General features: G+C 46.2%; 1 protein-coding gene across 2 annotated transcripts in view; it reads left to right on the forward strand.

Annotated features, from left to right (window-relative positions):
- Positions 1–15,727, forward strand: part of KAT6A (lysine acetyltransferase 6A) — a 333,161-nt gene extending 317,434 nt beyond the window's left edge. For both annotated transcript variants that reach the window (XM_029603716.1, XM_029603717.1), the window contains exon 17: positions 10,401–15,727. In XM_029603716.1, coding sequence (XP_029459576.1) covers positions 10,401–12,991 — 2,591 coding nt within the window. In that variant the 3' untranslated portion in view covers positions 12,992–15,727. The remainder of the gene's footprint in view (positions 1–10,400) is intronic.
- The last annotated feature ends 1,410 nt before the right edge of the window (positions 15,728–17,137 follow it).

The raw sequence follows: 17,137 nt of genomic DNA on the forward strand, positions 1-17,137 counted from the left end.
AGTAATCTAAGGGAGTTTTCTATATTCTCCTTCACATGCTTAAAGGAGCTGATTAATACCTGCTTGTTGATGGATTTGCTTACCTGTAAACAAAGTTCTGTAAAGACTGCAGGAGAAATCAGCCATACTTAATACCTGTACAGTCGACTACTTCACTAAAACGTAAGCTCTTGAAGAAACTGAGGCGCTCACGAAGTAACATGTGTAGGAACTCTTATGCTCACTTGCTTAGTAAGACTAGGGTCCATGTTGATGCCAACAGATAACATCACCCTCACAATATGGCTGATTCATCCTACTGTCTGTGAAGAACCATGTTTACTTTCCAAAATGTGCTGAAGAGAGTGGGTGATACATTTCTCTTTCCACAACTTCCTGAATCTATGAGCACGGTCTCTGGAGCTCTTCTAGTGGTCACAGGCTCAGATTTCTAACTCAGACCTAGTGAACATCATTGAATGGAAGCAGAAAATAAATTTTGAGCTTTATGCAGACCAAGAGAACATGTATTCTCTTCCCATTGTCTCTCACCGGTTAGGAAGCTACATGCTCCTGTGGGGGCTTTCCTAATGAGCCCAGTAATGGGTTGGGGATTAACAAAAATAAATCCCTAAAGTTCTAGAAACATTTTCTCATTCAATACTATATTTTAACCTTGTGTACCAACTGGGACATGGTGAATTAGTCAGCTAATTTGAAGTGCTTCTTTCTCTCATGTAGTCCTCACATTCTTCCTCCTGCCCCTTGCACTCTTCCCTTTTGTTTAAACACAGTACATAAAAGCATAGATATGAATTTTTTATTAGAGAAGGGTGATTTTGTATGACTTGACTCAGACACTTGTAGCATACAGAAATATAGGTTAAAAAATACAAAAAAAGTATATGGTGGTTTGCAAAAGTATTCCCACCCTTGTACATTTTTTTATATTGCAATGTTCAAAAAATATAAATCAGAATGCATTAAAGTAGGAATTTGTTTCACTGACCTGTACAATATACTCTACACATTTACCATGAAAGAATGATTTAGAAATATTCTCCCAGGACAAGCAGGATGGTAGTCTTCACAGCTGGGTGACATCATCAGATGGAGCCTTGTCACGGAATACTTTTGTCAAGGTTTCTAGAACTTTGACTGGCACACTGAGCATGCTCAGCATGCCACCAACCCTGTGGCCACACGGGGTCCCCCTTCAGTCTCTCTTTTTCCGCGCACGAGTTGCCTTGTGGTTCTTGGAGGTCTGTGTGAGTTTTTCCTAATATTTCTCTCACCGAAATTTTTTGAAGTTTATCTTCACACTTTACCCCGTTCCAGGGTCCCCCATTGCAGATCAACTTCTCCGACGTTCGGTGAGTTCATTTCATGCTTTTGCGGTCGGTTCCCAGTCATTCATCTCACGGTGACCAACGGTCACCAACCGCAGGCCACCTCTTTTTAACATGACGACCGGTTTTAGGAAGTGCCGCGAGTGCCCGCGGACTATGTCCATAATGGACCTGCATTGCATGTGCACTCTATGCCTCGGGCCTTCCCATGACGTCCGTCGATGTCCGAGCTGTGCCCAGATGACCCCCCCAAAGGCCGGCGTGCCCGCCTGGAGAAGATGGAGCACTTGTTTGGACCCAAGTAATCTGCTCCATCAACTCTGGTGCCAGGTGCATCGGGTCGAGGGGGTCCATCTGATTTGGGATCCTCTCCGTCAGTGCCCCGCCAGGAGGACCAAGGAGCAGGAGACTGACCTTCGCTGGCATCGACCCATTCCAAGGCTTCCGCATCGTCATCCTCTGTGCCGGAGAAGGACCGAGGCGAGCACCTTGGGAAGCATTGACACCGGCACCAACATGCATCTCTGTCCAGTGCCAGCACTTACACCGGAGTACATCGGCCTCGACCGAGCCTCTTCCGAAGCAGCCCTGCGGAGAGGAGCCCCCATCCTCCTCTGGACACGGGAGCCCAAGGCGTTCCCCCACCGTTAATGGTGCTGGGCACCGAGCCCCCATGGACCCCCGAGGGTGCTCCTGTGACGCCTAGCCTGCCTCCTCCTCCGGAGTTGGTTTTCTCTGCATCCTCGTTCCAAGAGGAGTTGGACTACATGGTCCAACAGGCAGTTGCTCAATGCCCTTCAGGGCTTTCAGTCGCCACCGATGCCAGCCCCCATACCAGCATCGGAACCGGTGACATCCATGTTGGAACCCCTTCTGGATAGACTGGATGTCCTGCTTGGTGCTCTGCTTATGCAGCCCGTAACAGTGGGACCTTTGGTGCCCAGGCAATCACAGATACCTCCTCCAGTCTCCATCCCGATCCCAGGCTCCTCGGAGAAGGAGGATGCAGCTCCTGGCCCATCACCATGGACGGGACCACCGATGCCAGATCCCGCTAGGACCCTTGGGTCTCTCGTTGCCCTGGCATCCTTCCCAGGTCCCGGTGCCCTCTGTGCCGGCACCACCATCATTGGTCCCACCTCACCGCCCATCGGTGCTCGTGCTACGTACTCTTAAGGTTGACCCTCTCTCCTCAACCCAGTCACCTCCCTGGTGAGGAAGAGGCCCCCCCATGACTCATGGGGGGGACGCCTCCTCTGAACATTCCTCGGAAACCTCCAAGGAATTTTTCAGAGCCGCCTTCCCTGGAAGAGAGACGGCACTCACTCCCGGAGGACCTCTCCTTTGCTAGCTTTGTCAGGGAGAAGGCGGGGAGAATTCCCTTCCAACTTGCAACAGAGGAAGATGCCCGCCACAAAATGTTGGAGGGCCTACAATTTGTGGACACTCCAAAAGATTTCATGGCTATCTCAGTCCATGAGGTTCTTCTCGATCTCCTGCACCATCTCTGAGAACATCCGGGTACTGTGCCTCCGGTCAATAAAAAGACCAATGCAACTTACCTAGTGCAACAGGCCCTAGGTTTCCAGAAAAGCCAGTTGCCCCACCAATCAGTGGTGGTAGAGTTGGCCCAGAAGAAAGCCAAGAGGACCTACCCTCATTCCTCTGCTCCTCTGGGAAAAGACCAAAGAACCCTAGATGCCCTTGGTCAACGAGTTTTCCAGGGTTCTATGTTTGTTGCTCGCATAGCGTCATACCAGCTCTATATGACCCAATACAATCGAAACCTCTGGAAACAAGTCCAGGAGTTTTCGAAAACCCTGCCACAGCAGTTTCAGGAGGGCCTGGACTCCATCCTCCAAAAGGGGTTAGAGACTGGAAAGCATAAGGTGAGGGCGGCTTATGATGCCTTTGAAATGGCCTCAAGAATCTCAGCAGCAGGCATTAACGCCAGATGCTGGGCCTGGCTTAAGACCTCAGACCTTCATCCAGAGGTACAAGAGAAATTATCGGACCTCCCCTGTACAGGAGAAAACCTATTTGGGGACAAAATCCATGACGCAGTGGCCCAACTCAAGGATTTATCTATCTATCTATCTATCTATTTATTTATTTAGAGACTTTTATATACCAGTTCACATTTGAACAGCAGGTTTGAAAGTACATATTAACAGGGAGAAAGAACTGGGAGGGGGATAACACAAGAGCAGCGTAGAAATGTAGCTTAACAACAGGCGAACATAGAGCTCCTTAATATAAGGAATATAGGATAGTCTATATGGGAGATAGTATAGGATCACCATGAGACCCTGCGTTAGCTGTCCACTACCACTGATGCCCCCTCAGCGACCCGTCGAGGTCCACATAGGGACACCAGAAAACAATTCTACAAGCCACGGAGATACTATCCCCCAGCATCCCATGCTCGTACAGCTCGGCCCTCCCAAAGAGGTCATCTTTGCCAGCAAAGGGCACAGCGAGCTCCCCAGCCTAGCCCTGCAGTGGGGTTTTGACTCATATCGAGAGAGCAGAAGCCATCCCTCCCACTCCCCCCCCCCCCCCCCCCGCCTGCACCAGCCAACCCATCTGTCGAAGGTAGTCTGTGCTGCTTCGCCAGGAATTGGTTCCCAATTACCACCGACCGATGGGTATTATCCATCATAGCTCATGGTTACCACCTCAATTTCCTCACAGGGCCACCGGACTCCCCACCTTCTCCAGCATGGAGTCTGGTTGATCACACAGCAACCCTCGAGTTAGAACTCTCGGCCCTGCTACAGTCCAGAGCCATGGAACCGGTTCCCCGGGCCCAGCGGGGTTAAGGGATCTACTCACGCTATTTTCTCATCCCGAAAAAGACATGCGGCCTCCGTCCCATCCTCGACTTTCGAGCCTTAAACAGGTTCCTGCACAGAGAGCGGTTCAGAATGGTGTCCTTGGACACCCCACTCCCGCTACTGCAGCAGGGGCAATGGCTCTGCTCTCTGGATCTACAAGACGCTTCCGCACATATTGTGATTTTTCCACCTCATCACAAATATCTACAGTTCATTGTGGGTCACCATCACTTCCAGTACAGGGTTCTCCCCTTCGGGCTTGCCTCTGTGCCCCGGGTATTTACAAAGTGCCTGGCAGTTGTTGGAGCACAGTTGCGCCGGAGCGGCGTACATGTATTCCCATATCTGGACGATTGGCTCATCAAAAGCTCGTTAAGGAGAGAGCTCTTCACTCCCTCCACTTAACCTTAAACTCCTTCAGTCACTGGGTTTCCTGGTCAATTACCCGAAATCCCACTTGACTCCGTCTCAAAAACTGTCATTCATCGGGGCAGACCTGGACACGACTTTGTCCAAGTTGTTCCTTCCCAACGAACGCCCTGGCCAACCTGGCTGCCTCCATCCAACTCCAGTGGACAGTCTCTGCCCACCGGCTCCTCAGGTTGCTAGGGCCCATGGCATCGTCTGTCCACGTCACCCCAATGGCCCGCCTAACCATGAGAATCGCGCAGTGGACCCTGCGATCTCAGTGGAGCCAAGCTTCTCAGAAACTCTCAGCACAGGTCCACATAACCACTCCACTCCGGCTCTCCCTCGTCTGGTGGATGCAGAAATCCAACTTGAACAAAGGGCTTTCTTTTCAGCCTCTGGCTGCTCAAATAACTTTGACCACTGATACCTCCAACCTAGGCTGGGGCACCCATGTCAGTGACCTGCACACACAAGGGATGTGGTCAAGATCCGAGGCGACCTGCCAGATGAATTTCCTGGAACTCCGGGCGATGCGGTATGCCCTCTATACGTTCCAGGATTGCCTGTCCAACAAAGTCATCCTGATCCAGATGACAACCAAGTAGCCATGTGGTACCTGAACAAATGGGGGCACAGGCTCTTAACTGCTCTGCCAAGAGGCAGCGCAGATTTGGGCCTGGGCCCTGTCACGTTCCATGCTCCTGCGAGCCACCTATCTGGCAGGCACACAGAATGTAGTGGCAGACCGCCTCAGCCAGACATTCCAGCCCCACAAGTGGTCCCTGAATCCTTGTGTGGCGACCAGGATGTTCTGCTTGTGGGGTCAGCTGGACGTCAATCTCTTTGCATCCTTGCAGAACCACAAGGTGGACGCGATTCTGCTCCCTAAAGGGGATCACAGGACACCACCCGTGGATGCCTTCGCCCACTCCTGGAGTGCGGGTCTGTTATAATCGTACCCTCAGATTCCGCTACTAACCAAGACTCTCATGAAGCTACAGCAGGACCGAGGCTCCAAGATCCTCATAGCCCCGCATTGGCCGCGTCAGGTCTGGTTCCCCATCCTCCTTGACTTCTCTGTCTAGGAACCCATTCGCCTGGGCACCTCACCCGACCTCATCATGCAGGATCAGGCTACGCCACCCGAACCTCCGGTCCTGTCCCTGACAGCCTGGATGTTGAAAGCCTGATACTCCAGCCTTTCGGCCAATGTCTCGCAGGTCCTAGTAGCTTCGCGAAAGCCTTCCACGTGGCAGTCATATCGGGCAAAGTGGAAGAGGTTCTCCTCCTGGTGCATGCAAGAAGGCCTTGACCCCTTCTCTTTCCCCACACCGACACTTTTGGACTACCTCTGGTGCCTTTCGGAGTCCGGTCTACAGACGAGCTCAATTCAGGTACATCTGAGTGCGATTAGCGCATACTGCCGAGGGGTGGGTGATACCCCAATCTCGGTGCAACTCCTAGTGAAGCACTTCATGAGAGGCTTACTACATCTAAAGCCTCCGCTACGCCCTCCTGTTGTGGCATGGGACCTCAACATCGTGTTGACATGGCTCATGTGGCCTCTGTTTGAGCCCCTGCACTCCTGCGAGTTGAAGCACCTCACTTGGAAAGTCCTCTTCCTTGTGATGGTTACTTCTGCTCGCAGAGTCAGTGAGCTGCAGGCCCTAGTAACCTATCCGCCTTACACAAGGTTCTTCCATGACAGGGTGGTACTGCACACTTACCCCAAGTTCCTGCCTAAGGTAGTGTCGGACTTCCACCTAAATCAGTCCATTGTGTTGCCCACTTTTTTTCCCGAGGCCACACTCGCACCCAGGTGAGTGGGCTCTGCTTACCTTGGACTGCAATTACATAAACAAAAAGAGAACTCACGAAATCACAACATTCAATCTCAAATATATAATTTATTTATGAAATATATAAAATAGATCCTGTCTAGACAATAGTTACTATCTAACACAATCATTCATCCATACCACAATCATATCACAATCATACAACACCTATAAAAACATCATATCATAATGTAAAAATCCCAACACCAATATATAACATAAATTCGAATCACAATGTAAAGTGTCTATTGCAATATCATCTACTTTAAATTTGATAGTATTTCACAAAGTATGGTAATGCAACTTATCTCTATAAATATCTAGAACCTGGTATTCTCAAGTTCCAGCATAAACCACTATACTTTTCCGATTATCACAACCAAAAACGGTGACATCGTCCACTGGACCTGCCCGACAAGGACTCCTTGTTTCGCCCGATTCATCTGGGCTTCATCAGGGAAATTTTCGCCACTGTCGTCTCTAATTCATCTATATTAAATAAATCCATCAATTTAGGTGACAACTCTCCACTTTTACCCTTAAAACCCACCCACTCTCCAAACATTAAACATAGAAAGGATCTACCTTTACAGATCGTATGAATTTTTTAACGTTTAAGATGTGCAACCTCCGTTGCCGTATTAAAGTACTCTTTAATCCATTCAATTTTCAAAGTATTGGCAAAGCGCTTCACATTTCAAACATCACTTCGCTAATTCCAGGGACCAACCCTGCAACCAAAAAAAATAGCGAAAAATGCAATTCAATAACAGCTTTAAAATACCTGACTGGAACGCTCAACCGGCTGCATACTCACATTTCCTCCGGAACTGATGACATCACGTATAACGGCATGATGTAAAACCATGAACCTAAACGTACGTTTTATAATACCACCAATTAAAACCTTGACTGGTCTTACAATTAAACACTCTCCTTAATCACTACCCCATACAGCAATCTTTAAACTCCCAAAAACTACCATCATAATAAAAATTTCGTATGCTCACAAAAAAGCTTGCCATTCAATTGGACCGTTGAGTCCGTGGGGTACACTCATTTGCCAATCAAAAATAAATCTTTGCTCCACTCTTCTTAAGAAGAGTGGAGCAAATTGGACCGTTGAGTCCGTGGGGTACACTCGTTTGCCAATCAAAAATAAATCTTTGCTCCACTCAACTCTTACCTAGGGGCCCCATCTGGTGTTTAGGCTGCCCTGTTGTTACCAACAGTACCCCTGTTGTGTTTGTTGCACGTTATTAGGTGTCTGTTGGTCCAGGGTGTTCTGGGAGCAGCCTGCAGCTTGCTATTCACCCTTCTGTGAGGACTATCATCCTGCTTGTCCTGGGAGAAAGCAGAGTTGCTTACCTGTAACAGGTGTTCTCCCAAGACATCAGGATGTTAGTCCTCACAAAACCTGCTCGCCACCCCACAGAGCTGGGTTCGCTTTCGTTTTATTTTATTTTTCGCTCATGCTTTTGCTATAAAACGCGACTGAAGGGGGGGACCCCCCTGTGGCCACAGGGTTGGTGGCATGCTGAGTATGCTCAGTGTGTCAGTCAAAGTTCTAGAAACTTTGACAAAAATATTCCGTGATAGGGCTTCATCTGATGATGTCTTACATCTGTGAGGACTATCATCCTGCTGTCCTGGGAGAACACATGTTACAGGTAAGCAACTCTGCTTTCCAAAAGTAATAAAGAATTAAAAGGTTTTGATTGCATACATGTTCACACCCCTTGATACAGTACTTGGTGGAAGCCCTTTGCAGCAGTAACAGCTATGAATCATTTAGGACAGTGGTTTCCAATCCTGTCCTGAGGGACCCCCAGCCAGTCAGGTTTTCAGGATATCCACAATGAATATGCATGAGATAAAATTTGCATGCACTGCCTCTACAGCTTGCAAATTTTCTCATGCATATTCATTGTGGATATCCTGAAAACCTGACTGGCTGGGGGTCCCTTAGGACAGGTTTGGGAACCTCTGATTTAGGATAAGTATCAACCAACTATACACAGCAGGATGGTAGAGTTTTTGCCCATTCTTCTTGGCAGAAGAGTTCAAGTCCTTTCATATCTTATGGGGATGTCTGTGGCATACAGGCTTCAAATCTTGCCACAGATTTTCTGTTGGATTTAGATATGGGTTTTGACTGGACCACTCGGACATTTCCTTTCCTCTTGCTGAGTCACTCAGTTATTGTTTTTGCCTTGTCCTTGGGATCATTGTCCTGCTGAAAGGTGAATCTTCTCCCCAGTCCCAGGTCTGTGGTAGATTGGAATAGGTTTTTCTCTAGGATTTGCTTGTATTTTGCACCATCGATCTTTCCCTTAGTCTTCAAAAGCCTCCCTGTCCCACTGCTGCAAAGCATCCCCACAACATAATGCTGCCACCACTATGTTTTAGGGATGGTGTTAGCAGGGTAATGTGCTATGTTCATTTTACGCCATATATATTATTTAACATTGAGACCTACAAGATCCATTTTAGTCTCATTAGACCACCAAACCTCCCACATGCATGCAGTGTCCCCTAACTATTTCTTTGCAAATGCTATGCAACAACACACACAGCTTTTCTTCAGCCGTGGCTTCCTTTTTTGCTATCCTTCCATATAGGTTATGTTTGTGTAGTAATCTTGCTATTCTTGAGCAGTCAGCATTTTCCCCTATTTTAGCCAGAGACCTCTGTAATACTTTTAAAGTAATAGGCCTTACAGTGATCTTCCACAGCAGCCTACTTTAACCCATGGCTACTGACATTGGAAGGATGGCCTGCTTGCAGCAGTGTCTTGGTGATACCAAACTGTTTCCATTTTACAATAATGAACCTAACAGTGCCCCAAGGCATATTCAAATACATTGAAATTAAAATTGTTTTATAGCCTCCTCCCATTCTTTTCCTTTGAATAATGTTATCCTAGAGTTCTCTCGGCTCCTTGTTTGACATGTTTTGATCTTTGCTTCTCATTCACTTCAATCAACAGAAATAGCTTAATTCTTAACTCAATATTCAAATCAGCTACTGTGATTGAATAAATGTCGACTCTAGCTAGTTTATTATGGGCTTTGCTAAGGCAATCTTTTGATCCTGGGTTTGGTATGACCCAAGGATGTGAAGATTTGTGCCATCAAGTTAGTTTTTTTTATGAATTACTTTTGGATTATTTCTATAATTGCTCTTTCACAATGAAAATGTAGAGTTTGTTGTATAGAACAATGAAACAAACACCTTAATGTATTTTGATTTTTTTCAGACAACAGGATGTGAAAAATCTACAAGGGTGTGAAAACATTTGCAAAGTACTGTATGTATAAGGTGATAACTTTTTACTGAAATAACAATACATCTTTGATTAGCTTTCATGAAGCTTGACTAGCTAGACAAGAAATGTATTGCTAGTCCAATAAAAGTATATCACCTTATATATTTCTTGGTATTTTTTTGTCTTTTTGTTAATACTTATTTCTGTTCATTCAAGTTACCTAACATGGCAGCCACACTATTTGTTGTGTAATCAACCATTATCTCCTAGCAGTATACATACTCTGTATTTAGAGAGTAATGCTTATATGATTACAAAAAATATGAATTGGTACTGTGATCTGAATTTAAAATCATTATAAATTGAATTTTGAAAGTAATCAATGCTATTACTTTTTATAGCAGCATAGACATGAAACTAATTAGTAAAGGAAGTCATTGCCTAATTTTAACATGAATTACTGCTTCTTGTGAGCCATTACTCCTTCTGTTACTCAGGTACAAGAAAGATAAAAAGCTTAAATATAGACAGGTTTTCTCTAGATCTGTAAGTTTAAAAATAGCATTAGATTACTGTTTTTCCACTATAGATGTGTTTGTCTTAGCTGTGTGGAAATGAATGGTTTCACCCTGTTAATCTGTAAAATGCTTAAAAAGAAATTTAGTCTTGAGTTGTTTTTTTTCTTTTACATTGTAGTAATTTTTATTTTTGATTTCAGGTACACCTATTTTGAAGCCTATGCCCACACTGAGGTCACGAGGAATGAGTGATACCCCACCTCAGCCAGATGCTTCCACTCCTATAAAAAAGAAAAAGGGATGGCCGAAAGGCAAAAGTCGCAAACCAATCCATTGGAAGAAAAGACCAGGACGTAAACCAGGCTTTAAACTAAACAGGGAAATGCCACTGGCATCCTCTCATGTGAACAGAGCAGAGATAATGGCTATTTCTAAACCACGACGTAAAATGCAGGAAAAAGAAGAACCCGTCGAGGTGGCAAAGGATGACCTGGCTCTCATCGAGGGTAAGAAAGTAGAAGACTTGCATGCAAAAGATGTAGAGGACAAGGAAGAGGAAGATACAGGTAGCAGTGAAGTCCAGATTATATCAACTGTGGATGGCATCAACAACCCAGTGGTAGATGTGAAAGAGGCTGATCTAGAAGAACTGGAGGAAAAACCAAGATTAATGGAAGAACACAAGAAATTTGAAGAGGAACCACAAGAGGTGGAAGCACAAGAAGTGGAGCAAGAGCATGACCATGAAGAGGAGGAGGTGGTGGCAGCAGAAGGTAACCAGCATGAGGACCATGATGCTGATGACGAAGATGATGGTAACCTTGAGTATTCAAAAAAAGATGTGGATGAATTATCAGTCCAAGAAGAGGTCAAGGAGGAAAATGGTGTTCAGGATTCTTTTTTAGACACAAGCACACAGAGTAGTAGGGACGATGTCAAAAGCAAAGATGGAGCAGATCCAGATTCTGAAGAGGAACAGCTTTCTCATGATATTTCTGTGGTCTCATCAGAGCACATAGCAGGTTCAGAAGAGGATCATGAAGAAGAACAAAACACTAAAGAAAGTTTGGTGGACTTAAAAGAGGAGGATGTGATTCCTCACAGTGAACTGGATTTGGAAACAGTTCAAGCTGTCCAGTCCTTGACCCAGGAAGAAAGCAATGACCATGACAGTGCTTACCAGGATTGTGAGGAAACCTTGGCAGCTTGTCAGACCCTGCAGAGTTATACTCAAGCTGAGGAAGACCCACAGATATCAATGGTGGAAGACTGCCATACTTCTGAACACAACAGCCCAATCTCCTCTGTTCCATCTCACCCAAGCCAGTCAGTACGCTCTGTCAACAGCCCAAATGTGCCAGCCCTTGAAAGTAGTTATACCCAGATAAGCCCGGATCAAGGATCCCTGTCCGCACCCTCTATGCAGAACATGGAGACCAGCCCCATGATGGATGTGCCTTCTGTTTCAGACCACTCCCAGCAGGTGGTAGATAGTGGCTTCAGTGACCTGGGCAGCATTGAAAGCACTACTGAGAATTATGAGAACCCGAGCAGTTATGATTCCACAATGGGGAGCAGCATTTGTGGAAACAGCTCTTCTCAAAGCAGCTGCTCCTATGGGGGATTATCTTCCTCCAGCAGCCTTACACAGAACAGTTGTGTTGTCACCCAACAAATGGCGAATATCAGCAACAGCTGTAGCATGATGCAGCAGAGCAGTGTGCCGTCTACTGCAAACTGCAACATTAAATCGCCTCAGAGTTGTGTTGTGGAAAGGCCTCCAAGTAACCAGCAGCAACAGCAACCACCTCCACAGCCTCAGCAGCAACCTCCACCCCCATCACAACAGCCTCAACCTCCACCCCCACCCCAACAACAACAACCACCATTGTCACAGTGCAGCATGAACAACAGCTTCACCCCAACACCCATGATCATGGAAATTCCAGAATCTGGAAGTACTGGCAATATAAGCATATATCCAGGAGACTTTGGTGCTGGCAGCTACTCCCAGCCATCAGCCACATTTAGCCTAGCCAAGCTGCAGCAACTGACAAATACCATTATGGACCCACATGCCATGCCTTACAGTCACTCTCCTGCAGTGACTTCCTATGCAACCAGTGTTTCTTTGTCCAACACAGGACTGGCTCAGCTAGCTCCATCTCATCCATTAGCTGGGGGCCCCCAAGCACAATCCACCATGACACCCCCACCAAACTTGGCTTCCACCACAATGAACCTCACACCTCCCCTGCTCCAGTGCAACATGTCTGCCACCAACATTGGAATTCCTCACACTCAGCGGTTACAGGGGCAAATGCCTGTCAAGGGACATATTTCCATTCGCTCCAAATCAGCACCACTGCCCTCTGCAACATCTCACCAGCAGCAGCTCTATGGCCGCAGTCCTCCAGCAGTTGCAATGCAGACAGGCCCTCGTACATTAGCTGTTCAGCGTGGCATGAACATGGGGGTCAACCTAATGCCAACAACTCCCTATAACGTCAACTCCATGAATATGAACACATTGAATGCCATGAACAGTTATCGCATGACACAGCCCATGATGAACAGCAGTTACCATAGCAACCCTGCCTATATGAACCAGACAGCACAGTATCCTATGCAGATGCAAATGGGAATGATGGGGAGTCAGGCCTATACCCAGCAGCCTATGCAGCCAAACCCTCATGGAAACATGATGTACACCGGCCCACCCCATCACAGCTACATGAATCCTGCCGGGGTGCCCAAGCAGTCACTCAATGGACCTTACATGAGGAGATGAGTGAGGCAAACTAATAACCTATAAACGGACATATATATATAAATAATGGAACGTTTTATACTGACATACCCAAGCCAGGCGGATCTTTTTTCCAGTTCGAATATTACTGTAGATTTAGAGGGTTTTCCCAGGACAGGCTTTGGTTTATTTTATTTTTTAGAAAGCCTAGTCTTTATTTTTGTTTGTTTTATTTTGGGGGGGTTGTTTTCTTCACAAGGTAAAACATTTTTTCAACTAATTCTTTTTCAGACAGTTTATGGAAAAAAACATGCACAAAATCTTTAATAAAAAGCCTTACTTTCCAAAAACAAAATCCCCACAAATGGACAGAATCTGTGTGAAAATGAATTAGGTGTATTTTATTTAATTTTAAATGTGATGTCTGCACACCCACTGTGTGCTGCTCCAGTGTGTATTTCTTTTCTTTTGTCAGAGGGAGGGGCCCTGAACTCATTCTTCCTCTTTAGGTTTCTCTTCTCCAGCAGGAGGCACTTATCCATCAGATGGGGTGGAATCTTCTAACATTTTCCCTCTGCATTATGGAGGGGATACAACAAGCTCTTTGTGTTACTATTAAAACTAGTTGGAGAAGGTTACCTTTCCCCCTCTGTTATGAAATGTATTCTCTCTTCTTTCTCTGTTTCTTGGTTGCATTTAAAAGCCTCTTCTCCCAGGTAAAGCATAACACAACATTAAAATGTGTTCTCACAATGAGAAGAGATCAGAAGGCTACTATAATCCCTCTACAAGTCCTGGGTGTGTAGGGAATGTTGCCCCTGTACACTGCAGACACAGTCAGTCAGCCTGTTTTCTTTTAGCCCCTGTGTCCAACTTAGAGTGATAGTTCTCTGCTCCCATCCTGTATTGACCCCTTGTATTCTGCAGGGAGATGATGCCCTGCTCCTGAATTGTTCAGTCCCTTGTGTCTTTCAGAGAGAGACTGTGCTTTGCTCCTGTCCTGTAGTGGTGCTTTGTATCTTGGCAGCCATCACTCCCAATAATTATTTTACCATTGACTTTGGAGAAGGGATGCTTCTGAATTCTAAGCATCCTTGCACGCCATGCTTTAATGCCATGGGAATATTTCCCTTAGACCCTTCTCATCTTTCTCTGCCACAGAGACACTAGATCAGATGCACATTTTAGGCCTTTTGAGGATTCTCTTTATAGGTTTATTACTTTTTTTCAGTTTCTAACATTATGTACAAAAGAAGATGGTAGACAGTGTTTTGAGTTTTGCTTCTTTCTACCTGGGAGTGTCATTTTAGTATCCCCACAGCCAGAAGCTATAAAAACAGAAGGTAAACAAAGAGCCTCGTGGGCTTCCCACCTTCCTTGGAGATTCTTGACTAGCAATTATATTGGGTATAAGGGGGAGATACAGAATCAAGTTCTTCTGAAATTGTTTTATTTGCCTGTGTATGCACTCGACCATCTCATTCACATTATAACAGCCTTATTGTGCATGCAGATCACAGTCAGATTATACAGAATGCTGCTTGACAGCCTGTACCCTCATTGCATGTATTTTGTGTATACTTGTGAGGGAATTGTAAATGCACATATTTTTATATGTGCAATAGAGATGTGAATACATATGCAAAGTGCACATTGTTTTTGTGCAAATGAGAGGTACACATCCAAAGTGCGTATCAGTTCTGTGTAGACGCTACAAAGGCCAGCCATTGCCAGAAATAAGGCCACATTCTGCCCAGTTACCCCTGCCAACTGTGTCGCCACAGACCCTATCCAGTCTCCAGTTGTTTCCCTTCCTTGTCCATATCATAACTCTTGCTTACTTCCAAGCATGCTCGAATTTTGTTACTATTTAAAAAGTAGCAAGACAGAGAGGGTACATACAAATTACTTTAGTTCTGCACACAACTCTTCATGTCTTAAGAGAATGTGAATCTGTACAACTTCAGTGCTCAGGCAATCCAGGAAGGGAGACGTTTAGCAACAAACTGCTTCCTGGATGGGAAAGGGGGCCTTCAGATATCCCATGTGGAGAGGGATGCTCAATACAGGATGATGAACAGCTGAAACAAGGTAGAAATCTTTGCCATTTTGGGCTAAAATTTTTATCAGTTGGGCCAGCTTCCCCCCCCCCCCCCCCCCCCCCAAAAAAAAGGTAGCATTGTCCATATAGAATTATTATAGAATTTTTTTTCTATAACAGAATTATCCCAAACAGTAATATATGTATTTGTCATTTTTTTCAATTCTGTTTTAAACAATTTAAAAAGTGTATTTTTAGCAAGATAACTTGGGTAATCCTTCTAAAATAAAGACCTCTCACTCCTTAGTGACTTTGATGCCTTTTAAATAAGAGCTTTTTCATTTCATTCCATCTTTAAAATTTTTTATCTTTGTTGTAGAATATTAAAAACTATTTTAAGAAAGATAAAACAACTCTGTAAACAGATCTCTAGAGTGTGTGACTAGAGTTCCAGATGCCTCTAAACCCGCATGTACAAATGACGCCAGTCTATTCCTGTCTGTTTATATTTGCTTTTCCTGTTTTGTAAGCTCTTTGTACTTTGCTCTTGGTGACTTGTAAGCTAAGGGGAAGGGTGCCTAGATGCCTTTGTATTTCTTTGTGTCATGCGTTCCTGGGCCAAGGGATTTCCCTTCCTCTCCTTGTATGTAATATCACTTTTTCCCTTTCTAGCAAGTACTTTCAAAAGAACTCTGTACATTTTAACATAAAAATAAATTATGTTGAGCCATTTTGGATGTTGGTCTTGCATGTGTAATTTTTCTTGTTTTAAATTATTGACTTGTTTTGGTTTGGGGTAGAGATATGTTTGTTGTAGAGGTGTACACAGGCAGCTTTTATGGTAAATTAGGGTTCCCTGTACATACCCAGATCAGTCCAGACAGCTGGGTTTTGCCTCCCTTCCAGCAGATGGAGACTGAGAAAAACTTCGAGAGTGCCCTCGCATAACCTGGTGTGCCACCTGCTGTACCTTAGTATTTCTCTGTCTCCCAGCAGATGGAGGTGGTGCAAACCTGTGGTTCTGATCCCAAGTGGAAATTTAAGTAAAAAAAAAAGAGGAAAGAAAAGGGATTTCAGACTTTGGAGCCTCCCAGGGAGTTGTTAGGTCCTGGTGGGACCATCCTCCCTGGTAGTAGGCAACGGACGAGCAGGGGTTGGGAACCCCAAAATTGGCTCCTGTCTTGTGGCCGGCGGGGTGATAAATGGTGGTCCAGCTCCCTCCTTCCTCTTCAGCCTTTTGCAGCCTCTGCCAGATCTTCAGGGAAGTATCCCTTTACTTTACTTCTTCCTCTCTTGTTGAAAAAAAAAGGCGCTGAACGTTTTGCAGCTGAGGGGAACGCAACGGCAGGGCTGATCAGCTGCACGGCGGTTTCCAGGTGATTCTGGTCAGTGGGGATGACGGGTTGGGGGATTTCCTTTCCTCCCGGTACTTTTTCTCTCCCCTCCCGCAGCTGCTGGCAACTACTCCGAACTTCCTGCACCCGACAAGCCGCACACGAGCCGGTGCTCGCGCTGTGGAGAATGGCTGTCTGGCCGTTACTCCTCGGGCTGCTGCGACCTGTGCCTCCCCAGCGGGGAGGGCTCTTTGGGTGCAGTTTCAGATGCGATTGCGCAGCAGGCAAACACCAGGAGGCTGCTCAGCAGCTCACCGCCGACCCGTTCCCCCTAAGCGCGGGAATGGTGGCCATTTTGGGCTCGTTTCGTGCCGCGGAGGATAAAGCTGTGGGGGATGGGGATCTTCCCCCAGCGCTCTCTATGTGGAGGGCCGAGGGGAGCTTCATGAGGACCCTTTTTCCCCGGAGGGGAATTCAGGGGGGTCCAGCGGTTTTCTCGCCAGAATTTATTCTTTTGATGCACCAGGCCTTTTTGGCCAGTGGTGCCCCTATGAGTGGACTTCCAAACCCCCTGGGGTCCGCCAGACATTCCCAGGGTGGATGATATGCTGGTGGTGACCAGGATCCACAAAGTGCAGGCCCCTGTGCAATGGGGGACCGCACGGGATGCTTTTCCGGAAGATTTGGACCTGGGGGAGGGGTTGGTGGACCCTATTCCGCCCCCTGATGCGCCAGACCTTGAGACCGGGCCTGATCAGTTGCCCTCGGTGGAGGGGGATGATCCTAAGGTGGTGCGATTATTTCAGTGTGACG

Source organism: Rhinatrema bivittatum, chromosome 5, assembly GCF_901001135.1.
Source record: "Rhinatrema bivittatum chromosome 5, aRhiBiv1.1, whole genome shotgun sequence".
NCBI classification, from domain to species: domain Eukaryota; kingdom Metazoa; phylum Chordata; class Amphibia; order Gymnophiona; family Rhinatrematidae; genus Rhinatrema; species Rhinatrema bivittatum.